The following is a 26,949-nucleotide window of genomic DNA, read 5'->3' on the forward strand; positions in this document are numbered from 1 at the left end:
TATTTACGGAAGCTCTACTATGAACCCAGCACTTGAGTGCTGTGGGGAATATAGAGGTATAGGAAGCGTAGTCTGGGCCCTCAAGAATCTTTTGGGGCAACCAAATGTATATATATGAAACAAAACATATAAGTAGGTACTCTATTGGGTGGCATAGACGTAATAGGTAGTCAGAAGAGAGGGTGGTCTATAAGGGCTAGGGCTCTCCGCGGACCCAGGAGGGGCAGGGGAGAGGGCAGTGGAACCGAATATCAGGAGCAAACAGGCTTGTTATTCTTCTTCATTTCTGAAGCAGTCTTGTTACTTGTTGGCATTAATTTTGGGTGGGAGCAGTAGGATATAGGGGAAGTGTCCTGGGATAAGGAGTCCCAAGTTTTCCTGGGCTTACCACTTTCTAGCTGTATAACCCCGAGGAGGTCCTTAACTACTGCAAGGCTCAGTTTCCTCACCAGTGTAATGGGGCCATAACCTCTTTCTCACAGGTTTGTGGTAAACACTGAAATAACATTTGTGTAATGCTTTTAAAAAGTGCTTTACAATTTCTTCTTCATTGCATCTATCCTCTTATAGGGTCTTGAGTGTATGTGTGTGCAGCACTTTGAGGTTAGGAGTTTTTTTGAGAATACAAAGATTTTACTTCCACATTTTCTTAGCATCCACTTTGTGCTAGGTACTGAGATGAAAAAAATTCAGTCTGTGCCCTCAAGGACCTCATGGTCTCCTAGGAAAGAGAGATGAATAAAGAGATGCTCAGTGCATAATGAATGTGGGTGGGTACAGTGAAAAGGGGACCCAGTTGTGTGTGTGTGTGTGTGTGTGTGCTGAGGGGAGTCCAGGCAACTCCCACCCCTTCCAATCAGTGTAGACTGGAGGGTAGGTTTGTGAAACCTCTCTCTAGCCTGGGATGTTGTTGGCGCGTCTCTTCCCCAGTCCTCAGGAATGGGGAGGAGAGCAGGGTAGAAGCCCCCACCCAAACCCCCCGGCCAACCTGCCTCCCGCTAGCCGGCCGGGCGCCTTACCGAGTCAGACCACTGGGAGGCTGGGGGAGCCGGGTTGGGCGAGGAGGCGAGCGAGATGGGGGAGCTCTTATTTTGACAGGGGCCTCTCCGGGCTCTGGTATGAAGGCAGAAGGAGGCAGCCAGAGAGCCCCGATGCTTATTCAGGCTGGGGAGAGGAGCCGAGTGGAGGGGCGAGCGAGGCTCCGGCAGCGCAGGGGAGCCCGGGGAGGCGGCGGCGCGCGGCGGAGCCAGTGGCCGGACATGCCCCGGACCCGGGGCCGCTGCACCACTGCCGCCGCCCGGAGCCAGCCGGCCGGACGCCCGCACGCCTGGGTCCCCCGGCGCCGCGCCGCCCGGGGGCTGCGACCCGGACCCTCGGCGTCCGACCAACAATAAGCGCCCAGACAGCCCCCTCCCCGCCCCGCGCCCGCCGTCCCCGCGGGCCTCGGAGAAAGTGAAAGGAGGAGGCGAAGGAAGGGAGGAAGGAAGGAAGGAAGGAAGCAAGGAAGGAAGGAAGGGAGGAGGAGCAGGAGCCGGAGCCGTGAGGTTCGGGGCCGAGACCCCAGCCCCGAGCCCCGGGCCGGGCGGGTGTGCACGCTCTCCCGCCGCTGTCCGGCGCCCACGACCATGCTCGGCGGTTGGGAGGCAGGAACCCAGGCGCCCAGCGACCCCCGGATACCCTCTCCCGGGCCGGGCTGGTATTGAGATCAAGGCGTCCAGGATCAAAAGATCACCGCCTGCCCGCCCCCCTCCGCACCTCCAACTGGCAAGCCGGAGGACCCCAGTCCAGTCACCGACCCTGACCTGGTCATGGCGTCCAGCTCCGGCCTGGCGTGAGGACCCCCGACCCGCGCGAGGTGAGGGGTGGGCTGGGGCCGAGGGCGAAAGTCATGCCAGGCAGGCAGAGGCTCGAGGAGGGAGATCCAGTTTGAACTGGGGAGGGGGAACACAGTCTGATTGTCTGTTGCCCTCTGGCACGCACCCCCAGGCTGTTTAAAGGGTGGGGGACGCCCCCAGGGTTAGTGGTGGCTACTCTTGGGCCCCCAGTCAGGTTGGCAGCCCCAGAGCTCAGGGGGGAGGGCTTAGGGGCAGCCAGGGGACCCTGCCACCCTAGCGCAGAGAACAAGGCCGGCCTTGGGCCAGCTGGAGCAGCAACCCTGCCCTGGGGGCTTCTGGGAGATGTAGTCCCCCTCCCAGGCTCACCAACCTCTTGGGTCTCAGCACCCCAGCACTCCTTCCCTGGGTAATGGGAGCCTCCAGAAGGAGGTGCATTAGGATTGGGGATTGCTGGGGTTACCCTCTGCCCCCAAGCAGTGCCTAGGAGCAGGAGGGGCTGTGACTGGAGGAGTCTCCCCGGCCAAGGATTCTCAGTGCTGTGGGCTTGGCTGGGGGGTGGGGCAGTCACACAGTTCCTTGGAGGTGTCCCTGCACTGCTAAGGGGAGGCTCCCCCTGCCTTGGTCCGGGGGAGCTCTTGGAGGAGGAATATGAGGAAGAGAAGTGAGACTTAAGCCTTCTTGCTTGTCTGGAGTGTGTCCTATTCCTGGGCTGCTGGAATTTGGTTTCAGGAGACACTGAAGTCTACTCTCCCCTTCTCCCTCCGGGTTGCTGAGAACGAGAGTGTCCCTCACAGTCTGGGAGTCTGGAGGGTGTCTCTCTGGAGCAGTGAAGCCAGGATCTGCTTCTGTCTGTCTGTCCAGCCTCCTTCCTTCCGGGTTTTTCTGACACCCCTCCTCCTGCCTCCTTGAGTCTGTCTGCTGCTTGGGGTGTGTGTCTGTGTCGGGGCCGGTGGGGGGGGGGGGCTCTGCTGCAGGGAGGAAAAGTGTTGCTCTGGGAGAGGTGAGCCGGGCATGTGACTGAGCCTTGGGATAGGGGCTCGGGGCCCACTTGATCTTTGGCCTTGGTTTCCTGTTTTACTTAGGAAAGCTGTCTTCACACTGTATCTGCTGGAATCCTACTGATGCCTCTGGGCAGTGCTCTGATTATGACCTCCAGGGTGGGTGGGCTTCCACTCCTCTTGTTCTCCCCACTCCTCAGCCTCTCCAGAGAGCAGCCACTTCTGTGGGGCCTGGCTTATCTGCTGCTCCCTAGCACAGTCTTGCCTTCTCTGGGTCAGGACCACGATTTCATGGCCCCAGGGGAAGAGCATGATCAGGCCCTGTCTTTCTGGTACCATCTATAGGGCGCCTGGTGCTAGAAGCCTCAGGATGCAGTGAGAATGGGCCAGGAAGATGAGGGGTAAGGGAAATCTGGTAGAGAAGGAAGGTGCTGCCTCCCTTAGGTGATCAGGCTCCTTGGCCTTGGAGAACCACGCCTGGAAGGCCGGGTTCTAGCCACCTCCCTCTAGAGGTTCTCTGCTTACCTGTATTGCTCCTGATTAGGGGTGGGGGTGCGGGGGAGGTTTAATGTTTGAAAGGGCACTGGTTAGGGGTAGAATACCTATAATCTTCCATCCAGGGTAACTCTTGTGCTTGGGATAACAGGGGCTCCATGGCTGGAGATGGGTTCTGGAGGTCCATGTGGAGGTTCAAAATGAGTCTCTAATTACTGGAGTTGAGGGTCAAGGTGGGAAGAGATTACAGAGTCCTGGAGAAGGATTGGTGGTCGACAGAAATCTGGGACTAGCACAACAGTGGTAATGTGGGGCCTAGTGAACTTGCTTATTGAACCTGTGCCAGGCACCCATGCCTCTGTCTGGGTACTTCCTGGGTTAAGCTTCTGGGTACCTGGGTTAAGCAGAAGCCCTGGGCTGGAGACTCAGCTTCCCTGAGCACGCAGGGCAGTAGCCTTCTGGGCAGAGACCTAGTGGGTGGCAGTGTCGATTCAGCAAGGGCTGGAATGCCTGGCACCTGCTTTAGATTAAAGGAGATGCCTGCAAAGGGGGGGATGCCGGCCTGTGGGGGAGTGGCTGGGATGGAGCTCCGTGTAGCCCAGGAGTGGGGTGGAAGAAAAGGACCAGGGTTGCAGGTAGCAGCCGCTCTGGCAAGAGTGGAAGGAGCCAGCACTCACCCAGCTCTGCAGCCCCCCCTCCAGGGAGTCTAAGACCGGAGCTGGGGGCACCCCCACATGGGCTCTGGCGCCACATGCTGAACTTCTGCCCCAGTGCCCAGAGGATGGGGCATCTGCGGGGAGCCAGCGTGTCTGAGTGTCCAGGCTTCCCAGGACTTCCCAGAAAAGCCTGCAAGGAGGTGGGGGGCACTTTGGGTTCTTGTCCTGATGCCATGTTTACTCTTTCTGGGGCTCCTTGGCTGCTGGTGGGGAGGCACCCCCAAGAGCCTGGGTACCCAGGGGTGATGGGGAAATGGCATCCCTTCCTTGTGCCAGGAGCCCTGGGCACTGCCCGGGTGCTGACCTGGGGGGAGGGGACAGGGGGATGGCAGCGTGGGAAAGTGGGCAGCCGTGGGAGCCAAGCGGGTACAGGCTGGGTGCCGCGGGCAGGGAGCCTCTGCCAGGCCCGCTCTCCCTGGGGTGGGGCTGGCTGTTCCAGGGACTGGCTCAACCTGTTGAGCGCCTCGCTGCTGCAGCTTGGCATCTGCGCCCCTGCCTGCCAGCCCCGGCAGCTGCCCACCATAGCCACACTGGAGGGGCTGCCCCCAGGGATCTGGGAAAAGGAGGCTCCGGGTGGCCAAGGGGCCAGGATGGGTCTGGTAGAGGCTCATCCAGAGAGTGCCAAGTTTCCTCGGGTCCTGTCCTCTTAACTACCAGAGCTGGGCTGGGGCCAGTTGGAGGGCTAGGAGCTGAGGGGCTAGGTGGAGAAGGCCCCCATACTAGTGCTCTTGAGGTGCTGCATGTCGCTTGGATGGGCGGCCCTAAAGGCAGCCTGGAGTTACAGCCTGGAATTTCCTCTGCTGGGTGCCAGGGCCAGGCCTCCAGGGCCCCACCCCCAGCCCGGCCTGACCTCCCCTCCCTGGGAGAGAACTGCCTAGACTGTCCCTGGAGGTTGGGGGAGGGGCAGTAAGGGCATTCTGCTGCCCTGGGAGGGGAGGGGTGACTTCCTGGGTGTGGGGGTATGTTGTACTGCCTCAGTCTCCCCAAAGGCCCCCCTCCCAGGTGAAGAAGAGGGAAGCCCCTGGTTCCCAGGGAGCTGTCTCCCACCTTGCTCTGAGTATGGGGAGTCCTGGGTCCCACGGAGGATCTCTGAGCCCTGAGGGCCCTTGCTGTCCCCCCACCCCCTCAGACCCCTTAGTTTGGGGCCCATCTTGGGGCTCTGCTAGCTGGTGGAGAAGGGGAGCCGGGGTGCTACTCTGTAGGGGAGAAGGTGTTGACCACCGCCCATATATGGGGGAAGCGGGCACAGGCAGCTTCCCTCTTCCTCTCCTGAGGGGAAGGGCGGCCTCCCCTGCCTTCTTTCTTTTTCATTCAGTGGCCAAAGCAGAGTCCTCTCCTTCTTTGCCTCCTTTCCACCCCAGGCCCTTCCTGCTTGGCCCTGGACCTCCTGCCCCTCCTAACCTTGGTGTCTCGTCTAGGCTCCCCTCCCTGGGGGGCTGGGATTTCCTCTGTCCCACCCCCTCCTCCAAAGGGCTGGTGGCCCTGTGCTGGTCTGTCTTCCCCTCCCCCTTACTCTCCACCCCCAGCCTCAGCTGGGAATGGCCCTGAATCCAGCATTTCCAGCATTTCGAAACCAAGATTGTTTTGAAATCCCTGAGTACTTCTCCACCCCCCTCTGTCTCCCCTCCTCCCCACTAGCCCAGAACTTAGTCCTCTAATCTGACCTCACGCTGTGCATTGCCAGGGTCTGTGTGTGTGAGTTTGAGTGCTAGCACTCAGCCACGTGCATATGACTGTGTGTGTGTGTGCGCGCGCGCGCGCGTGCAAGCCAGTGTGTATGTGTATCCCAGTGTGGATGTATCTTCTGTCTATGAGCAGTTCTGTGTGACTGGCCCATGTCTTTTGTGATTCTGGAGCTCTCCTCATTCTCTGGGAGTATGGCAGCCTCTATGGGTCTTGAGGCATTCTTAGGGAGTTTGGGGTTATTTTTAGGAGATAGATATCTTGGATGTGTATCTTTGGGAATCGTGTCTGTGTCTCAGTTGCACATCCCGGGGAATGTCTCTGAGGAGTGTGTATGCCTGGGCTTGTGTCTCTTTGATGAGTTTATGTGCGTGTGTGTGTGTGTGTGTGTGTGTGTACGTGTGTGTGCTCTGCTCCTGTTTCTGCTTCTCTCCTCCTCCCTTTGAGTATGTCTGGTGTCTGTAGTCATAGGTCTCCCTGCAGCAACCTGGGACATGGAGTCCTCTGTCCCTTGATAGGGAGGTTTCCTGGAGCGGGGCCAAGGCTTCTGGCAGTTCCATGGTCCTTGGAGAGAAAGTGGTGGAAGGGGGAGACTTTGGGATAAACTGTCCCCCCTGGGCTGGGCTCTCTTCCTCTGCCTCTCACAGACACCCAACAGCTTGAGGGGTCCCAACACCCTCTTCTTGACCTCATGATACGGGGGTGGCTGACCATAGAGAGGCTAGTGCCCTAAAGGAAGGGCGAGGAAAGGGAGTTAACCCTCCACCCCAGTCATTCGCTTCACTGGGGATGAGGAACAGGCCAGCCGCATCAGACCTGGGAGCTTGGAGGCTCATTTAAGATTCAGGAAAGTTGACTTCTCTAGCTAGGGGCAGACAGCAAAACAAGACAAGACATTCATATTTCCAGCCTTCACGGAAGACAGAGGGGGCTGGAATCCTAAGGGGGTGATGTTCCGCCCCAGAAATATGAGGCATTTGGGGTGGGGCCCGCTGCCATGGTAGCCTGGATCCTGGGAAGTCCTTCATGTTTAATTTCATTCTGCAGTTAGACAGTGTTCTGCAGTGGGGGAGGATGCTGGGGGGGGGGGGCGTTTTTGTTTTTTGTTTGTTTGTTGCCAAAGCAAGGGTGGTGATAGCAGAGTTATGTTAGCATGGGATTTGGGCACTGGGACCCCTGATAATCTCACTATGACTCAGTTTCCCATCCTGGGGTCTCAGGTTCTAATTGAATGCTTTCCTCTAGAGGCACTTGGGTCAGATCAGTGAAGAAGAAGAAGAGGGCCCGGGCAGGGGCTGTTTGTAGGAGTCCAGGGCCTGTGGAGACAGCAGCAGGAGACAGGCAGAGGATAAGCTGTCCCTCCTCCCTCCCCCCCCCCCCCCCCCCGCCCGTGGCCTCTGGTCCCAGTGGGAGGAAGGGAGGGCTAGAGGCACAGGTTGGTACAGTGCTCAGTGACCCAGCAAGGGGAGGGCTTTGGCAAGGAATTTTCAGTTTGTTTCTCAATCTCTGTCTCTGAGACACGCAAACACACGTCACTGCAGACACCTTCAGGAGATGAGCCTAGAAAAGTCACCCAAGTGGCGGTAGGGCAGGGCGCTACCGGATGGGGCTATGTGGAACCAGCTTCATTCTGGCAGAAGACACCCGGCACCTGCCCCCTTGAACTGGAAGTTGAGTCCAGCTGGAGGTCTCCTACCCAACTCCCCCATCCTGGGCCCAGGATTAACACAGGCTGCACAGGGTTAAGTCTGGTTGGCAGGGACACCCCGCTGCCCCCAGTGCAGAGAGAAAGAGGGAGGGGTGGTTAGCAGCTTGCTCTAGTTGGCGTCTCTCCCAGAATTCTTCGGAAAAGAACTCCCCTTTGACCCCCAGTACAAACTGAGCCCAGCCACCAGCCTCCCTCCTGCCTGCCTGTGGGAGCTTCACCCAGCCCCCCGTCCTACTGAACTGCTAAGCCAGATCCTCTCACCCCAGGCCGGTGGGGACTCAGTGTCTTCGGGGGATGAGGGGTGTAGCCAAAGGGACCACACAGGGACGTGGGAGAGGCACCATTCTTTTCTCTGACATAGGATAACCCTGGGGCTGGCTGGCACTGAAAGCCAGGGTCCTCCGGTCTCCCCATCCTTCCCTTCCCCCAGGACCTCAGGCCAGGTCATGGGAGTCATTGGCCCCGCCCCTCTCTCTCTCAGGCATCTTCCAGTGCCTTCTCCTTTCCTGCTTCCAGGATAGGGAGGGGGAGCGGTGTGGTGCAGCAGCTGGGTCAGGCCTGGCTCCCAGCCAATCCACAGAAGTCCTGGAGTGTGTGTTTGGGGGGGGTGGTGTCCGAGTAGCTCAGAGACTTCCTGGAGCTGCAGGCTGTGTGTGTGTGTGTGTGTGTGTGTGTGTGTACACGTTTATGTGGTGTACATGATGGGGGAGGGGCTGGGGTTATGGGAGGAGCAGGGGCCTAGATTGCTGGCTTGGGGCTTCTAGCTGTGACCCTCTCTCCACAGGGAGCCCCCTTCCCAGACCACACCCTTGAGCCTGAGCCCGTCACACAGTACTCCTGAGGTGAGAGCTCCCTGTGCTTGTGTGTGCCCTCCGCAGCCTTCTCGCTGCTCTCATCTGCCAGTCTCCTGCTTGGCTTTTTGTCTTGGGCGCCCTCCTCCTGGCTTTCTGCCCCCACTTCTCCTTTCATTCTCCTGCCCCCAGAGGAGGGGAGCTAACCGCCTTACAACCTGCAACCTGGGGGGGGTGGGGGTGGGGCAGGAAGGGTTAAAGCGCCACTCCAGTGAAAGTCCCAGGCCTTTTCTGAGCTGGAAGCTTTCCCGGCTGGGAGGTGGGGAGCTCCTGCCCAATCACCCCTGGAGGGCAAGGTACGGTTTCCTGGTCATCCCAAGTACTTGCCCCGCTCTGTCCTGGCTTTGGCCTCTGCCGGCTGAGTCAAAGCCAGGGTGGCTACCAGCCACCGTAATGTGGTTTCTGCCCTGGCCTTAGACACACACACTCTCTCTCTCTCTCTGTCCCTTTCTCCCTCTCTCCCTCTCCCTCTCCCTACTGCCACCCCCCTCCTTCCCTCCCTCCCCTCCTTCCTTACTTAGCAACAACTCCCTGAATTCACAACAAACACGCCTGTAGGCTCCTGGGCTGACTAGGGAAAGCTGCCGAAGGCTGAGGACTGGGAGGAGGCACGTCTCTTAGACTGTCCTCGGGAGGGAGGGGCTTCTAATCCCCCCACCCTCCTTCCCTGGCCGGAGGCCACTACCCCTCAGGGACGGGGAGGAAGTCGTCCTGCTTCCAACTCAGGCAATGAAAAAAGTGGGGAGCAGTGACAGGTGTGGCTGAGCAGGTGTGGGGGCAGGGGCTGGACTCCACCCTTCACTAGTGAGTCCCACTTGACCTTTGACCCCCACCTGGGGAGTGAGAGGGGCGGCAGACTCCTCTCCAGCAGCCCCCCCCCACTGTCTCTCTCAGCAGGGGCCCTGTGTTGTTGTCATGGTAACTTGCCTGGCTCCCTTCCGACAATTAGGGACCAGGATGGGTGAGGACGTAGCGGATTGGGGGTGGGTAGGACTGGGGGCTCCCCCGGAGAACTTTGCTCTCAGGGCACCTGTGCTGAGGGGGCGGGGGGTGGTGCCCTCTCTTTGATCTCTTCCCTGGGCAGGAACTCTGGCCTCTAGCCAGGACCTGGGGCACATCGGCCCTGGAGGGAGTGTATGTGGAATGAGTGAGGGGCACCTATTCTCTCGTCAGAGCACAGAGGGCTGATTCAGGGTGAACTGGTCTCACAAACTGGTGAGGAACCCAACTGCTGGCATGTCTGATTCCGGTTCTTCTCATTCTGGACTGAGTACCTTAGGCAAGTTACTTAACTTCCCGGTGCCTTAAAGTGGGGGATCATAAAAGTGCTTTCGTGTAGAAGCTGTTGTGAGGATTAAATTAGATCCTGCGTGTGTAGCATCCAGGGCAGGCTGATGCGATGGGATAAGTGTAGAGAGCCTCCTCTTCGCCCCTAGCCGTCCCTTTCTGCAAGGACTCCTACCACCACTCCCGGGGGGCTTTGGCAGGGAAGAACTGATGGCGGGGGGAGGACTGGGGGGGGTGGGGGGGTGGGGACAACCTTTCCAGTACTTCAGACTCCTAGATCCTAAGGCCCTTCCAGACTCACTTTCTCGCTGCCTCAGTCTCCCCACTGTTGGAGCCAGCTGACATCTTGGTTGTAGGTTCACCAAATAGCCATAGGCCCAGAGAGGGGCCTGGGGGGACTTAGGACATGTCCCTCCCTGTCTGCCGGCACTTCTCAGGCTGAGCTCTCCCTCCCCCAGGCTGCTGGCTCAGATCAACTTTAGCACCCCTCCCACCATTCCATCCCTGCTGCTCTGTTCTTTCACCAGGCTGAACGCAACATTCTGTCCTTAAATGGCTTAACTGGCTGCCTCCTCTCCTTCCTGGCCTAAGGGGTCAGGGACCTTCCTTGGGGAGAACAGTGGCAGTGTGGAGCTGTGACATGGATGGCAGCTGTTAGGGTTGCCCCAGGGTCCAGGGTCCCCTGGATTCCCTGTACCCTCTGCCTGGGCATTTTCCCCGAGTGTGGCAGAGCAGTGCCCAGACCTGTGATATGTATAGAAGCCCAGATGGGCATGCCTGGCACCTGCTGCACACAAACGGGCAGGGAGGAGGCATCCTGAAGCCCAGAGGAGGGGTGGGGTCATATCAGCATCCACAGTGGCCAGAGGACTCTTTTCGTGGGCGGCATGGTAAGTGTGGGCAGTGCTAGAAAGAGTTCTGCTTCAGCCCTGTGTGCCCCTGGGACAGGGTGAGTGCCGAGGGACACCGGTGAGCAGGGCTCCTGAAGGTCCTGGCGTGGGGGATGGGATAATACAGGAGCTGAGGCTTGGGAACCTCTGGATGAGGAGCCCAGGAGTGGACAGCAGGGATGGGGTGCCCACAACTAGGGGAGCTCTGCAGACAGGTGGTTTGGATCTTCTGGGGAGTGAGTATCCAAATCTCAGGGGAAAGTGGATTATAAGATGTGGCAGAAGTGTCTGGGATCCCAGGGCTCCCGTGTCTGGGACCTGGGCTTGGCTGGCAGGTACCTTCTCTGGCCTGGTGCCAAGATGGGTGGGCTGGAGCCCCTGGCTCTATGCATCCTCTCCTTCTGGAACCAGAGAGGACACTTCCCTTCTATGGGCCTGAAAGTGAGGGCTCAGGGTTGGCCTGGGCCATGCCTCACCGCTGTGCCGGCCATGCCGCCTAGGCCCGGCCCCTGGGGCCTGTTCCTTGGGCAGGCTGGGGCTATTTTTGGGATCGGGCTGGGGCTCTGGGGCTGGTTTCAGATGTTCCAATGTGAACAGGAGAAAATGGGAACAGATGGCTGGGGGGGTCCTGCTGGGAGCAGGTTATTTTTAGGGCCTTGTTAACCCTTTTGGGGCTTGTGGAGCCACCCTGAGAGGGACAGCCCTCTCCAGTTGAGAAGAGGATAGGTCTTCTCCCTGGACCCCTGCTTTCTAGAACTTCCTGCGCCAGTCGCTTGTCTTGCCCTCTCAGACCCTTCCCTCTTTAAGAACGTGCGTGGCAAGAAAGTAGGCTCCAGCTTCCTCCAGCCCAAACCCTGCAGGAGTCTGCCAAGGGGTCAGGCGGGGAGAGGGCTGCCTGGCTGGGGGAACGCGGGCCACTGTTGACGGGAAACCCCCTTTCACTTGCCTCCTGAGGTTTTGAGACACACACCTGAAGCTAAGAGAGTGGAACCCAGCTTTCTGGGTTCACACTCTGGGTTCAAGTGTATGTCAGTAAAGTTAGTGATGCCCAGGGGAGAGCTAGCTGAGGGAGCTGGCCTCTTCTAGGAGGGCAGAGGAAGAGCCAAGTCTTTGTACTCGGTACCCCTTATATGATGTCCATGGGCCCCATTCCCTTGGATACTCCAAGGACACATGCGCACCTTTATTTCCCAAATGCCCACAAATCTGGGGGCCAGGCAGGGGGTAAAGAAGGGGACATCATGGCCAGAGGTGGTTTCTTGAGGGCTGAGTATGTCGTAGGCATTCTGTGAGATGGTTTCACTGAGTATCTCACCCTATACGTTTACCCTCGCTTTGGAGATGAGGAAACAGGCTCAGAGGGACAAGTCCCCTAGCTCAGACAGGGCCGGATATGATTGGCACTTCGTCTGCCTGACCGCCAACCCAGCCCTCATTGCACTGCCCGCGTCCCAACCCCGGGAGGTGAGGCTGCTGGGGCAGGATCTCCTCGGGGAGCAGGTTTCTGGAATGAGTGTGGGAAAGGAGGCCTGGGGGCAGGGGACCCTGCCTGTCCCCGGTCTCACAATCCCCTAAGCCCTTCTTGCCTGAGGGTGCCAGGACTGACACCAGAAACCCCGTTTGGCCTTCCTGTCTTCCCTGCGGGAGGATCACAGGCAGGCATCCTGTCTCTCAGCCCCCACCCCCACCCCGTCCTGGCCCACAGGCCCCTGCTTCCTGCAGGGTCACGGCCGCCTGCGTGTCAATGTGGGCAGAGCTGGAGGGCCCTCCAGGTGCTGCCGGGGCCAGGGGTCTGGGCCGGGCAGGCGAGCTGAGGGGACCGGGAGGACGTGTCTGCCGCTGGTGGTACCTGGGGGAGCGCGGGCGCTGGGGGAGGTCCCGCCCCGTGGTGCGCTGGCGGCCTGTGCCAGCAGTCTGCCCAACTCCAGGCCTCCCACAATGGCCCCATTGTTCCCGGCCGCCAGGCAGTTTGGAGGAGGTTCCTAGGCCACCCCTACCCACCCCCCCCAAACAGGGGCCAGATTAACCCCTTGGAGGACAGGCCAGGTGAGGGCCCACAGGGAGCCACCCTGCCCATTCCTCCCTGCGGGGACTCCAGGCTTTGGGACGTCACCTTCCACCCACGTGTACCCAGCGACAGGACCACTCCAGAGACTGGGGTCTCCCACCTAGACCCTCTCCCACCCCCGCCGTGGTGCAGGTGCCAGGGGGCAGGAAGTGCCAGTGGGGTGGCAGGCGGAGACCAGATATATTTGGGCCGGTGGGGCTAATTCCAGCCACCACCGCCTGCCCTACTAGCTCCTGAGCGCCTTTCCTTCCTGTGAAACCAGAGCTGGGTTGGGCCTAGCTCAGGATTTCGGTGGATTTAAAGAGGCAGCACCATCCCTGCCAGCCTGGCTTCCTCTCCCCCTCCCCAGGTAGGGTCTGGGGCAGAGAGAGGACTGAAAAGAACTTCTGGCTCTTGCCTTGCCCCGGGCTAACCCTGGGCCCTCGCCCTGGTTGGGGGTACCAGGCTCTTGGCAGCTCCACTCTCCCAGAGCTTTGGGCGGGTGGGGTGGGCGGGGGTGGGCTGTGGTTTCCTGTGTTGGCTGTTTGTGCCTGGCCCAGAGTGCCCGCCGCCTGCCTGGGCTTCCTGCCCTGTCTTGTTTCCTTGTGCCCCCCACCCTCTCTTCCCCCTCCCCCCCGAGGGAGGGAGCAGCCAGGGATTGGGCAGCAGCCTTTGGGGGCCCCCCACTGCCAAGGCATGACTGTGTCCCCAGGCCTGGCCACATTGGCACTGGCTGAGGGAGCCAAGTGAGGTGACTTCAAGCTTGTCTAGGCCTTGTCACTTGTCTTGCAGACTCCAGAGGGGACAGTGGGCACCAGAATGGGCAGAACCCCCCCTTCGCCCCAGAAGCACCTTGTTCAGAGACCCCAGACTAGAGTAGTCTGGGACTAGGAGTCCCCACATAACTGCAGGGCTGGGGTTGCCTGGCATCACCCTGGGGCTGCAGGTGGGGTGAGGTGGTTTGTCAACCAGACAAAATTGTTGATGTGCATGGTCTCCTTTGGCAAGAGGTGGGGTGGGGGGAAGTGGGGAGAGCTGCTAGGAACCAGGGCGAGGAGAAGGCCTCTGAGCCTGTGAGTCCCCACACAGAGGGTCCCAGAGCAATACCTTGGTCCTTGAGCAGATTTCCTGCTGGGCTATGAATCCTTGACCTCCCCACTGGGCTGAGTCACCACCTCAGGAAGAGGAAGTGACCTGGGTGGTAGAGGAGAGCTTCTAGGGACCGAGTCCTGACACCCAGGAGAAAAGGGACCCGGCCCTTGTTGTCTTGGGAGCTGCATCTCCTTGAGCCAGGGGACAATAATCCCACCCCCATGGCTCCAGGAGGGCCCTCGAAGCCCATTTCCTCTCTAGAGGTGTCTGCCCACCAGACTGGGGAGCATGGAGCCTCCAAGCTGTTTTCTCACTGCCTCTCCTGGGTGGTTTTGAGCTGGGCAATGAGGCCGGTGAGCCAGCTGGTGAACCAAGCAGGGGCTCCCAGGGCGGGGGCAGCTGGAAATAGGCGGGTTGCCACCGGCGTGTGAATGCCCGTTACACCTGTGGCAGTTCTCTGTTGAGCATCCATTGAAGGCATCCGTGGAAGCCTTCCTGATCTCCCTCCCCCCACCGAGGTCAGGTCCACCGGCTCCCCCCAAACCCCCCAGGGAAGACCATGGGGAAGCAGCTGATCTCAGGCTCTTTGTCTCAACAGCCTCCTGGCCTGTACTCCTGACCATTTGCTCAGGTGACTCTCGAAGCCTTTTTGTGAGCACAAGTCACCACTCCCCACCCTACTCTCTAAGAGGGAGCCCCAGCAATGGGCCCAGAGTCCCATGCCTTTCCTTTCACTCATCCCAGGGGTTCCTGCTCGGGTGCTGGGAAGCCCCCTTCACTCACTGGTGAAAAACTGCACCCACCAGGAATTAGCCCCCCCCCCCATCCCCAGGCCGTCCAGGTGTCTTCGGGGGTGCCCTGAATGTGTAGAGGAGGAGGGGTCTTTGGGAGCCGGGGCAAACTTCTGAGGGGTAGGGGGGAGGTGTGAGATGGGAAAGTCCTGACTCATCTGTGCTTGACTCAGCTCGCCCTGCGGCCGGGTGGGAGCGAGGGGGTGGAGTCGGAGAGGGGAGGGCCACTCCAAGATTCTTCTGGGGAGGAGCCCTGGTCAGACTGGGGACGCCGGAGAGGACTAATTTCCTAACAGCCCCATTCCAAATTATTACAGGTTCCAAGATTTGAAGCTGTAAACACAGGAGGTAGTGGGTGCCCCTTGCCCCGCCCCTCTGCCCCACAGGGGGCGGGCCCCGTGGCTGGAAGCCCACCTCTCTGGTGCAGGCTCAGACGAGAGACACTGCAGAGCGGGCAAACACCCCAGGAATGGTCACATGACCCAGGGGCACGTCGCTCCCTTTTCCCACACCTCAGTTTCTTCCTGGTGAAATGGGGATAATAATACTGTCCCTTCAGGTGGTGGGTAGTTTTGAGGACCCGCGCGGTGGTGAAGGTGAGAACTTGAGTGAGACGCGTCAGCCACAGGCCTGTCCCTAAGCCCAGGTCCCTCTCCAGCCCAGCTCTTAACTGCTTCTGCTCTAACCTGTTGCAGGAGATGGGGGCTGGCCGAGGGAGGCTTCCCCGCCGGGCCCTGGACTTTGGAACCTTCCCCTGAGGAGCCTCTCTTCCCAGAGGCAGAGCTAGAGCAGGGAAGGCCAATATGCCTGAGGTTAATTTAGGGTTAGACTTCCACAGGGCCGGGGCGGGGTGGGGGTGGGGGGGCTCGCCTCCAGGTCCAGCCCAGCCTCCAGCAGCCCTGCTGGGAGCGGCGAGAGTGCGCACCCGTGTCTGGCTGGGCCGATCACGAGGGCGAGGCTGGGCCCAAGTCTCCTCCCCTCCCCCACCCCGATCGGTGGGGCGGGGGAGGGCAGGGCAGGGGGCGGTTGGGTGAGGCTTCTGTGTTTGTGTGAGTCTGTTGGTGTATCTACGGCCCCGCGTGTCTGTGTGTGCGCGCGCGTGTTCCTTTGTCACTACCAGGCTCAACTTTCTCCGGTTCCCTTGTGGCCGGGCCTCAGTCTTTTCATCCGCTCAATGAGTCGGCGCGCTCCCTCTCTGCCGTCGGGCAGCCTGGGCGTCTGCGGGGGCCCCAGGCTGACTCCGTGCTCCTGCTTGGGCCAGCGCCTCCCTCGCCCTCCAGCACACCTCCGCGGGTCGGCGTGGGCGCGCCTCTAGTTTCCTGGGGTCCGTGCGTGTCTTTGTCTCCCCGTCCACGTGTGAGCTGTGAGTGTGTGTGAGTCAGAGTTCGGGTGCTTGTGGGTCTCGGAGCCCCTGCCAGGCGGCGCCCAGCGCTAGGCCGAACCTCCGCTCGCCGCCGCCGCCCGCGCCCCGCCCCTCGCCGCACTTGGCCGGGTGTCTGTCCGTGCGGCGCGTGCGGGGCCCGGCGAGGCACGCTGCAGTCCTGTCCGTCTCCCGCTCCCTCGCTCGCTCGCTGGCTCCCTCGCTCGCTCTGCCTCTCCGCTCGGGCTCTGCCGAAGGGGGCGGGGTGGGGTGCAGGGGCGGGGGGGGGGAGGGGAGGCTCCTGCATTCTTGCGGTCGGGGAAGGAATCTGAGCCAGCGTTACTGGTCTCCAGAAGAGCCCAGCTGCAGCCCCGGGGCCCCGCCAGGCCTCTCGCTGCCCGCCCGGGCCTGCTGGAATGGGCACGGGCTAGGCCTCGAGCTGGGGGCGGGGCGGGGCATTGCCCCTACCCCGGCCGCCTGCGCGCCGGGGGGCGCCCGGGGGGCGGGGCGTGAGGAGTTCCCCACCCGGGGTGAGGGGCGTGCCTGGGAGCGGGAGTCCCCCAGGGGGCCAGAGCAGACCTGACGGCAGCCCCACGCGGGCGCCTTTGCAACCTATCCTTTTAGTGATTTCTGCCTCTGCGGCCCGGGGGGGTGGGCCTGCTAGAGACTGCAAGCTCCCTGAGGGTAAGGTGCGGGAGGGATGGGGATACAATCGGCCTCTAGGATAGAGACCCCACCTAGTAGTCCTCCCTTTCCATTCCCACCTTACCCTGTCTAGCTCCCTAGTCCCAGGGCTGTTGGGTCCTCCCTTCTCCCCTCCCCGTCTTACACCCCCTCCCCAAGTCACAAGTTTTCTCTTTGGGGCTTGTTGCTGCAGTCCGTGCTCCAGTACCGAGTACCTGGCTGGGCCCTGGGCACGCACAGGGGCCGTAGCCCCACTGTGTGTGGGAGCCATGAGGATCCTGGCTAACAAGACAAGGTGTGTGGGTGTCGTGGAGGGCGGGAAGTGTGTGTGTGGAGTGCGGGGAAGGGAAGGGCCCAGTGATCACGGGGCTGAGCTGTGCTGGCTTGGAGAGTGAGCCCTGTGGGCACTTGGCTTCCAAGGCCACCGGTGGGCTAAAGGGGGGGTCAGAATGGGAAGGCCTGCCCTGAGGCAGGAGCCCACAGCCTTAATGCCTGGGCCCAGGGGACAGAGGGCACTGGCAGTCAGCTCTGCCTGCTGGTCTAGTCCCTTCCAGCCCTTGCCTCCTAGAAAACCGTTTGAGCAGACCCCTGCCCACCCCACTGTCGGGTCCAATGGCGCCCTCTGGCCCCAGTCTAGCTGGGGGTGGGAGCCGGAGGGAGGGGCGGTGCCTGCCTCCCTCCCCTTCCCCAGGAGAAGCCGGCAGACAGGGCCAGGCGGCAGCCGCAGGACAGCAGAGCTGAAATAAATCTGAGCTGGTGTGGAATGAGGGGGGATAAATATCCTCTCCCGTGATGTGATCTTTCCAGCGGCTATTAATAGGTCTCCGGGGAGGGGGAGGCGGTGGGGGGAGCGGGCTGGAGCTTAAAGGGCCCGCAGCCTAGGCTGCAGGAATCCTTGGCTTCCAGCTTCGCTCCAGTCGGCTCCACACACCGCTCCCCTCCCCCTTTCCTCCTGCTCCTGCCTGCCTGCCAGGCCTGCCGGTGGACCCCCTTCAGGCTTTCCCCTCCTGCTCTGAGGAGCTGTCTGGACCAGTGGGTACCACGCTCCAGTGTGCTTGTCCCCACGTCCCCAGGGGAATGGGGCTGGGGCATGAGCAGTGACCCTCAGGTCCTGTGCCCCTTACCTGCTGGTGTTGGGGCACATGAAAGTTGAGGATTAGGACCTTGGAAGGAGACTGGAGACAGCAAACCCTAAAAGAGAGGTGGTTCAAGTGTTGGTCAGGTGCTAGTGGAGGGGAGTTGGCCTGGAGGCGCGCAGTCTGATGGATGGTGGGGGTGGGGGTGGATTCTGCCACCCAAGGACCTGGTTTCCACTTGAATTGTGGGGTCTGAGAGGTGGAGAGGGTTGCCCTATCTTCACTCCCCAAGGTGGAGAAAGGCATCAGCCCTTGTCTGAGGAACCACAGAGGGAGATAGGGAATAGCTGGTGGTCTTAAGATGTTCCTTGGCCCCCACCTCCACTACCATTAGGTGAGGCAGGGTGGGGGCAGTTAAAACGCAGGCACGCTAGGCCCCTAGCAAGATTAACCTTTCATGTTTCTCCCACCTTGTCCCAGGTTACCCCACCCCAGGAGGAGAGAAGCTCCAGGGAGCCCGCCGCTGTCCCCGCGCGGCCACTGCCCCCCAGCCCCAGCCAAGCCAATGCACCCAGAAAATAAGTTGACCAATCATGGCAAGACAGGGAATGGCGGGGCCCAGTCCCAGCACCAGAATGTGAACCAAGGACCCACCTGCAACCTGGGCCCGAAGGGCGTGGGGGCGGGGAGCCATGGGGCCAAGGCCAACCAGATCTCACCCAGCAACTCAAGTCTGAAGAACCCCCAGGCAGGGGTGCCCCCTTTCAGCTCGCTCAAGGGCAAGGTGAAGAGGGAGCGGAGCGTGTCTGTGGACTCTGGAGAGCAGCGAGAGGCTGGGACCCCATCCTTGGATTCAGAGGCCAAAGGTACCCCGTTTCCTGATCCCCAGGACCCCGACATGTTCCAGTCCAAGGCCCAAGCTTGCTGCCCCCCTTGCCTTATCCGTGTCCCTTGCTCCTCTCCAGCATTTGTGCAGGGTCACCTTTCTCTTACCCCCATTATACCCATCGACTTGGTCATTCTCTCAGGAGTAGGGGTGGCCAGGGTGGGGACTTCTCATCCTTAGGTGCCACCCACGGAGGGGCCACACAGCGTGATGGGGCTTCCGGTCAGCCTTATTCCTCTCCAGAGGGGGAGAGGGAGGTGCTCTGGGGTGAGGAGCAGACCCACACACCTCTTAGGAACCTCCTGGCATCCCAGCTGGTGGGAGCCTTTGAGCAGGCTCTGGGGCCTGGAAGGGTAGTAGTGGCTTCCCCTCCCTCACCGCCCCCCCAGCCCTAATTAGAACCAGTTGTGGTTGGGGATTATGCTGTGCTTGGTGCTGGGTGGGGGAAGGGAGACAGGCAGCGGGGCTGGAGAGAGAAATCAGAAACAAATGGTGTGGTGGGGGCCAAGGGTTGGCAAAGTGCCCGCCGTGGCCTGGGCAGTGCCCTCTTGGGGTGGGGCATCTGAGGGAATGGGCCCGTGGAGACCGTGGCCGTAGGAGGACAGGGCCTCTGGGCACTCACTCTGACCCCTGCCCGCTCTGTCCTGCCTGGGCAGAGGTGGCTCCCCGGAGTAAGCGGCGGTGTGTGCTGGAGCGGAAGCAGCCCTACAGTGGGGACGAATGGTGCTCAGGACCCGACAGCGAGGAGGACGACAAGCCCATCGGGGCCACCCACAGTGAGTGCCCATTGATGCCAGGATCTTGTGGCCCATGGTACCCTCAGGGGATGGCTGCCCTGGGGGAGCCTCCCTCTCCTCACTTAGGGCTTTAGAGGGCTGAGTCTGAGCGAGGAGCGGGGGTGAGGAGCCCAGGCTACTTCTTTGCTGTCTCACCTGTCGCTCTGTCCCTCCCTGTGCCGTGACAGCTTAGCCCCTGCCTTCCAGGTGCTCAGTGGCCCCCTCTTCCGAGGGACAGAGGTGGTGTGGGGTGGCCCTTCCTGGCCACGCCGCCTACACCTCCTCCCATGAATTCTTGGCCTCTGCTGCCACCTACTGGTCAGTGGAGGGAGGGTGGCGAGGGTCCTGCATCCCTGGGAGCCAGACTGTTGGCTCAACCTCGCAAAGTCTGGCTAAGCCTGGCTGTGTCTCTGGCCCCCTTCCCCAACCTCTAATTGACTCCTGGCAAGTGCCTAGCGTGCTTCACCAGGATGAGGAGTGGGTGTGGGTGGATGCCCACTCCTCTCATTCTTTTATTGATCAGAGTGTATTTGGGCCTTGCTCAAGTGATGGGGAGAACCTGACGCTCTCCTGCCCTTGAGAAGCCCACACACATTTACTGGGTGATTTCCCTCAAAGCTTACATCTCTTGGAGGGGAGAGACGACTCAGTGCAGACCGAACTAGCCAGAGAAGGAAGCCGACTGAGCAGATGTTTGTGGGAGGAGCAGACCACGTCCCTGGAGGTGGGGCGCGCAGGCTGGGACTTTAAAGGTCCTCTGGTCCCAGGTGCCCCCCCAGGGGACTGGCGGTCCATGAGCCTCACTGAACCCGTCAGTGTTAGATGGGGGTGGTCACTGCCTCCCAGGACCCACAGTCCCCCACCACCCCAGTTCGCTTTTACAACGTTAGACCGCCAGGATGTAGAAACGTTAGAAGAAACAGGGAAATACGAAGGAGAAGGTGCTAACACCCTGTCCCCAGCACTAAGGCGTCCATTGCTACTGTTTGAGTTGTACTTGCCATTACGTTCTCAAAGAGTTCTTAGTCTGGGGCAGTCCGATGCAGTGGCTCATAGCACGGACTCTGCAGTCAGACCACTGGTTTATATCCTGGATCTCCCACTTACTATTTGTGTGAATTTGGGAAAGGGTCCCAGTTTCATCGATAGAAATGGATTTCTTCACAGGTTTGGTGTGAGAAGTAAATGAATCCATACGCGTAACACTTAGAACACTGTTAGTTTTTATTATTGTTCTTGTACTAGAAAGTTCCTTATCCGAATAAAGCCTGCCTCCTTCCCCTAACTTGTACCTGGGAGTCCTAGCTCTGTGTGTGGAGTATGCACCTTCCTCTTCCCAGGACAGCCCTCATACACGGAGGCCAGCTCTCAGGCCCCCTCGGCCCCCAAGCTTTTCGCTCTGTTATTTTTTGTAAAATTTGTTTATCTTGGCGTGGGAATGGGTCCGCTGACTTACCGAGTCCCGTTAATGACCGCGCATAGATCTTTTTGAGGCTTGGGCTTAGAATCCACTTTTTGACCATGGAACAAACTTCACTCAGTGCTCAGGGTGGTCAGTCTATCCTGGGAGGGCACCCACTACGCCAGCCTTCTCTAACTCTGTTTTCTAAGGATTTTTTCCGTTAGCGACATAGTTCTGAAGTTGCTGTAAAAATAGATTTCTTTGACCTGCCCCGCTGTGCAGAGCAGGGAGTTAGTGTTTCCATTTTATAGATGAGGCAACGGAGGCTTAAAGCGATGAGCTGTCTTGTTCATAAGGGCACAAAGTCCGTTAGTTGTGAGCTAGAATGCAAAACCATTCATCGTTTGACTCATCAATCTGTGCAGCCTCTTGGCCTTCTCCCCTCACCTGGTCAGAGCATTCGCGGGTACACACACACACACACACACACACACACACAAACACACACACCCCGTCGTGCGTGGGCTCAAAGCCGGGCTTTGGAGTCCCTGCCCAGGTTCAAACCCCGGCTTGGCACTGACAGGCTGTGTCACCGTGGGTGAGAAATGTCACCCCTCCAGAGTTGTTTCCTCCTCTCTAAAGCAGAGCATAGGACACCTTCCTCCCAGGGATGTTGTGGTCAGATGGGATCACGTCTATAAGTGTCCTTCGAGATGCCAGGGACAGGGGAGCCTGTTTGTAAGGGTCACATTTCCCCTCTCCTGCATCTCCCTAGGGTCCCCACAATTTCCGTCCGGGTCGAAGACTGGTCTAGGGCAAGTAAGTGTGGACACCAGACACGTACCACCAGAGTGTGACAACAGATCGCCTGGCCGGCCCGAGCCTGTCTATCCCTGGGCATCTCTGGAATGGGGCGGTGGGGAGCACCAGCTGGCTCTCTTTTCTGAATCTGGGCCGCTTACGGGGTTTCTCTCCTCTCCCGTGCAGACTGTAATGTAGCAGACCCAGCCATGGCGGCCCCACAGCTGGGTCCTGGCCAAGCCGCCCAACTGCCCCTCAGCGAGAGCAGCGCTCCGGGACCCCCCCATGGGCCGCCGCCGGGCCTTCGGCCCGACGCCCCTGGGGGCGGGGGTGGGGGTGTCCCCGGAAAGCCTCCCTCACAGTACGTGTATGTCTTCACCACCCACCTGGCCAACACGTAAGTGCCTCAGGGCGGGCCTCCGTTTACCCGGCACCCCTCAGCCTGGGGTCCTGAGTGTTCCGTCTGCAGGGAGCCAGGGTTCAGCTGGGTTGGGTCGGGTGAGGGCAAGGGCTCCCTCCTGCCCTCCTCCCTGAGCTGTCCGTGCCTGCCCCTTCTGCGCAGGGCTGCCGAGGCCGTGCTGCAGGGCCGGGCTGACTCCATCCTCGCCTACCACCAGCAGAACGTGCCCCGGGCCAAGCTGGACCAGGTGAGTGTGGCGCCTCCGAGGACGGTAGGGTTGCTTGGCTGGTGCCTCCCCTTCCCTGTCTCACGCTCTGCCTCTGTCCCCCCGCAGGCCCCGAAAGTGCCACCTACCCCAGAGCCGCTACCCTTAAGCACGCCGTCGGCAGGCACCCCGCAGTCCCAGCCACCTCCACTGCCGCCGCCACCGCCCCCGGCCCCCGGCAGCGCTCCGCCCGCACTGCCGTCTGAGGGTCCCCCCGAGGACGCCAGTCAGGACCTGACCCCCAACTCGGTGGGCGCGGCCAGCACAGGCGGTGGCACTGGGGGCACCCACCCTAACACCCCGACCGCCGCCACCACCACCAACCCGCTGCCTCCTGGAGGAGACCCCAGCAGTGCCCCCGGCCCTGCCCTGCTCGGGGACGCTGCCCCCCCAGGAAACGGGCAGCGGAGCCTGGTGGGCTCTGAGGGCCTGTCCAAGGAGCAGCTGGAGCACCGGGAGCGCTCCCTCCAGACGCTTCGAGACATTGAGCGGCTGTTGCTCCGCAGCGGGGAGACCGAGCCCTTCCTCAAGGGACCCCCGGGAGGAGCCGGCGAGGGGGGACCACCAGCACAGGCCCCTCCTGCCCCCCAGCAGCCCCCCACGGCCCCTCCCAGTGGGCTGAAAAAGTATGAGGAGCCCTTGCAGTCTATGATTTCACAGACGCAGAGCCTGGGGGGCCCCCCGCTGGAGCACGAAGTGCCTGGGCACCCCCCAGGCGGGGACATGGGGCAGCAGATGAACATGATGATGCAGAGGCTGGGCCAGGACAGCCTGACGCCGGAGCAGGTGGCCTGGCGCAAGCTGCAGGAAGAGTACTATGAGGAGAAGCGGCGGAAGGAGGAGCAGATCGGGCTGCACGGGGGCCGCCCTCTGCAGGACATGATGGGCATGGGGGGCATGATGGTGAGGGGGCCCCCGCCTCCCTACCACAGCAAGCCTGGGGATCAGTGGCCCCCCGGCATGGGTGCACAGCTGCGAGGGCCCATGGATGTCCAAGATCCCATGCAGCTCCGGGGCGGACCTCCTTTTCCCGGCCCCCGTTTCCCAGGCAACCAGATGCAACGGGTGCCTGGGTTTGGAGGCATGCAGGGTATGGCCATGGAGGTGCCCATGAATGCCATGCAGAGGCCCGTGAGGCCGGGTATGGGCTGGACCGAAGACTTACCCCCCATGGGGGGGCCCAGCAATTTTGCCCAGAACGCCGTGCCCTACCCGGGCGGGCAGGGTGAAGCAGAGCGATTCATGACCCCTCGGGTCCGGGAGGAGCTGCTGCGGCACCAGCTGCTGGAGAAGCGCTCTATGGGCATGCAGCGCCCCCTGGGCATGGCAGGCGGCGCCATGGGGCAGGGCATGGAGATGGAGCGGATGATGCAGGCGCATCGGCAGATGGATCCAGCCCTCTTCCCTGGGCAGATGGCTGGTGGCGAGGGCCTGGCGGGCACTCCCATGGGCATGGAGTTTGCTGGAGGCCGGGGCCTCCTGAGTCCCCCCATGGGGCAGTCTGGGCTGAGAGAGGTGGACCCTCCCATGGGGCCAGGCAACCTCAACATGAACATGAATGTGAACATGAACATGAACATGAACTTGAACGTCCAGATGACCCCACAGCAGCAGATGCTGATGTCACAGAAGATGCGGGGCCCAGGGGACATGATGGGGCCGCAGGGCCTCAGTCCTGAAGAGATGGCCCGGGTGCGGGCCCAGAACAGCAGTGGCATGATGGGTGGCCCACAGAAGATGCTCATGCCCTCTCAGTTCCCCAACCAGGGCCAGCAGGGATTCTCTGGGGGCCAGGGCCCCTACCAAGCCATGCCCCAGGACATGGGCAATACTCAAGACATGTTCAGTCCCGACCAGAGCTCAATGCCCATGGGCAACGTGGGCACCACCCGGCTCAGCCACATGCCCCTGCCCCCTGCGTCTAATCCTCCGGGGTCTGTGCATTCAGCCCCCAACCGGGGGCTGGGCAGACGGCCCTCAGACCTCACCATCAGTATTAATCAGATGGGCTCGCCAGGCATGGGGCACCTGAAGTCGCCCACCCTTAGCCAGGTGCACTCGCCCCTGGTCACCTCACCCTCCGCCAACCTCAAGTCACCCCAGACTCCCTCACAGATGGTGCCCTTGCCCTCGGCCAACCCTCCAGGACCTCTCAAGTCGCCGCAGGTCCTCAGCTCCTCCCTCAGCGTCCGTTCGCCCACCGGCTCGCCCAGCAGGCTCAAGTCTCCTTCCGTGGCGGTGCCTTCCCCCGGCTGGGTCGCCTCGCCCAAGACCGCCATGCCCAGCCCTGGGGTCCCCCAGAACAAGCAGCCGCCTCTCAACATGAACTCTTCCACCACCCTGGGCAGCATGGAGCAGAGTGAGTCAGCTGGGCCAGGCCGGTGGGGGGTGGGGTGGAGACTGGACTCTGGCACTGGGCCTCTGCAGGGGGGTGGGGAGGGGTGTTCTTGCCGGGGCAGGCGAGCGCGGGAAGGCATCCGTGCCGGGGGCAGGGGTGGATGGCCCTGCTTGAGGGGCACATGTCAGCAGCTGAGCGTGAGCTCCCGCAGGGAGTGCCATGGGGCTCTCCCAGGCATTTGGAGGGGTTCACACTTGGGCTCTCTCCACTGTCTGGGGGCCCCGAGGCTGCAGGAACTGCTCGAAGACGGGTGGGCGATAGTGATAATGGGTTGAGCAGAACAGTGGGGTAGAGGTTTGCCTGGAGGAGTCAGGAGATTTGGGAGCTGGCCTCTTCCTAACCCACCATGTGAGCAGCCAAATTCGTCTTCCCCTCCCCAGTCACCCCCGCTCTTTCTGTCTCCCCGCTTCTGTAGGTGCCCTCCCGCCCAGCGGCCCCCGGAGCAGCTCCTCAGCGCCTCCCGCCAACCCTCCCAGCGGCCTCTTGAACCCCAGCCTGCCATTCACTTCCTCCCCAGACCCCACGCCTTCCCAGAACCCCCTGTCACTGATGATGTCCCAGATGTCCAAGTACGCCATGCCCAGCTCCACCCCGCTCTACCACAATGCCATCAAGACCATCGCCACCTCGGACGACGAGCTGCTGCCCGACCGGCCCCTGCTCCCCCCTCCACCACCGCCGCAGGGCTCTGGGCCAGGTGCGAGGCAGGAAGGGGGCCGCAGGGAGAAGAGCTGGTGTGGGCACCGGGCATGAGAAGAGTTGCCACGGCCAGCAGTCACCCCTGTGGTTACGCTGGCTCTCATGTGCTCCCAGCGGGCCCTGGGAGTGGGGGTGTGATGTCCCGGGTGAGGTTCCCACTTCTCATGTAGCGAAACCAAGCCCAGGGCACCCGAGTGGCCTTTCTGACATCCAGTGAGTGATGTGCCTACGGCAAACTGGGCCAGACCTCGGGTCTCTTGGCTTCTAACCTGAATGCCTGAAGTCCATGCCCCTGCGGCCAGCACAGGCCCATGGTGGAGGCCCTCACCCCTCCTGGCATGAGCCTGGCTGGGGAGTGGGGAAGAACTGAGTCCTGCAGCCTCCCCCAGCTGGGTGCACGCAGCTCCTGACCCCCTTTTCTCTCTCCCCGCAGGGATCAGCAATAACCAGCCCAACCAGATGCACCTGAACTCAGCTGCTGCCCAGAGCCCCATGGGCATGAACCTGCCAGGCCAGCAGCCCCTGTCCCATGAACCCCCACCTACTATGTTGCCCTCCCCTACCCCTCTGGGGTCTAACATTCCACTGCACCCCAATGCGCAGGGGACAGGAGGGCCCCCTCAAAACTCCATGATGCTGCCTCCAGGGGGCCCAGACTCCCTGAATGCCCCCTGTGGCCCCGTGCCCGGCTCCTCCCAGATGATGCCCTTCCCCCCTCGGCTCCAGCAGCCCCATGGTGCCATGGCCCCCAGCGGGGGTGGGGGCGGGGGGCCTGGCCTGCAGCAGCACTACCCTTCGGGCATGCCCCTGCCCCCAGAGGACCTGCCTAGCCAGCCGCCGGGCCCCATGCCCCCTCAGCAGCACCTGATGGGCAAAGGCATGGCTGGGCGCATGGGCGACGCCTACCCCCCAGGCGTGCTCCCTGGGGTGGCATCAGTGCTGAACGACCCCGAGCTGAGCGAGGTGATCCGGCCCACCCCGACGGGGATCCCTGAGTTCGACTTATCGAGGATCATCCCCTCTGAGAAGCCAAGCAGCACCCTCCAATACTTCCCCAAGAGCGAGAACCAGCCCCCCAAGGCCCAGCCCCCCAATCTGCATCTCATGAACCTGCAGAATATGATGGCGGAGCAGACCCCCTCACGGCCCCCCAACCTCCCGGGCCAGCAGGGCGTCCAGCGGGGTCTCAACATGTCCATGTGCCACCCCGGACAGATGTCCTTGCTGGGCAGGACAGGTGTGCCCCCACAGCAGGGCATGGTGCCCCACGGCCTGCACCAGGGAGTCATGTCCCCGCCACAAGGCCTCATGACCCAGCAGAATTTCATGCTGATGAAGCAACGGGGTGTGGGGGGTGAGGTCTACAGCCAGGCCCCCCACATGCTCTCCCCACAGGGCTCCCTCATGGGCCCCCCGCCCCAGCAGAACCTCATGGTGTCCCACCCGCTGCGGCAGCGCAGCGTGTCTCTGGACAGCCAGATGGGCTACCTCCCGGCGCCCGGCAGCATGGCCAACCTGCCCTTCTAGCGGTCCCCTGGGGGGGGGGCGCTGGAGCGGGGGCGATACTGCAAATATGATAACCTTAAAAGAAGTTTCTTCCCCTCCAGTGTTGGGATGGCCTGGGTCGGGGGGTGGGGTGGAGGGGGTGGGAGGGACTTGTGTGGGGAATGGCATTTGTGGAAACCAGGTGTGCTGGCAGCTTCGGGGGGGAAGTGGCAGGGCGGGGTGGGGGGTTTGGGATTGGGGTTCCATTTCGGCCACCGGGACTGCCCCTCCCCCGCCCCTCCCCGGTCCCATGGAGCCTCTCTC

General features: G+C 61.4%; 1 protein-coding gene and 1 long non-coding RNA gene across 5 annotated transcripts; one reads left to right on the plus strand and one right to left on the minus strand.

The window, feature by feature from the left end:
* Positions 1 to 639: 639 nt before the first annotated feature.
* LOC144379464 (uncharacterized) lies at positions 640 to 2,233 on the minus strand. The gene is made up of 3 exons (XR_013442596.1): positions 2,206 to 2,233; positions 1,020 to 1,931; positions 640 to 721 (listed from the first exon to the last, which is right to left on the minus strand). It is a non-coding gene; the product is annotated as an uncharacterized LOC144379464 (long non-coding RNA).
* BCL9L (BCL9 like) lies at positions 1,719 to 26,775 on the plus strand. 4 transcript variants are annotated; one of them, XM_036090757.2, is made up of 10 exons: positions 1,719 to 1,855; positions 8,220 to 8,277; positions 16,631 to 16,732; positions 17,994 to 18,379; positions 19,056 to 19,175; positions 21,565 to 21,775; positions 21,941 to 22,025; positions 22,113 to 24,402; positions 24,857 to 25,138; positions 25,574 to 26,775. In XM_036090757.2, the coding sequence occupies exons 3-10, from the start codon at positions 16,707 to 16,709 to the stop codon at positions 26,665 to 26,667; spliced, it is 4,494 nt and encodes a 1,497-aa protein (XP_035946650.1). In that variant the 5' UTR covers positions 1,719 to 1,855; positions 8,220 to 8,277; positions 16,631 to 16,706; the 3' UTR covers positions 26,668 to 26,775. The 4 variants fall into 4 exon arrangements, with proteins under 4 accessions (XP_035946650.1, XP_035946653.1, XP_035946651.1 ...); XM_036090760.2 differs by lacking the exon at positions 16,631 to 16,732; XM_036090758.2 differs by lacking the exon at positions 8,220 to 8,277.
* The last annotated feature ends 174 nt before the right edge of the window (positions 26,776 to 26,949 follow it).

Source organism: Halichoerus grypus, chromosome 11, assembly GCF_964656455.1.
Source record: "Halichoerus grypus chromosome 11, mHalGry1.hap1.1, whole genome shotgun sequence".
NCBI lineage: Eukaryota > Metazoa > Chordata > Mammalia > Carnivora > Phocidae > Halichoerus > Halichoerus grypus.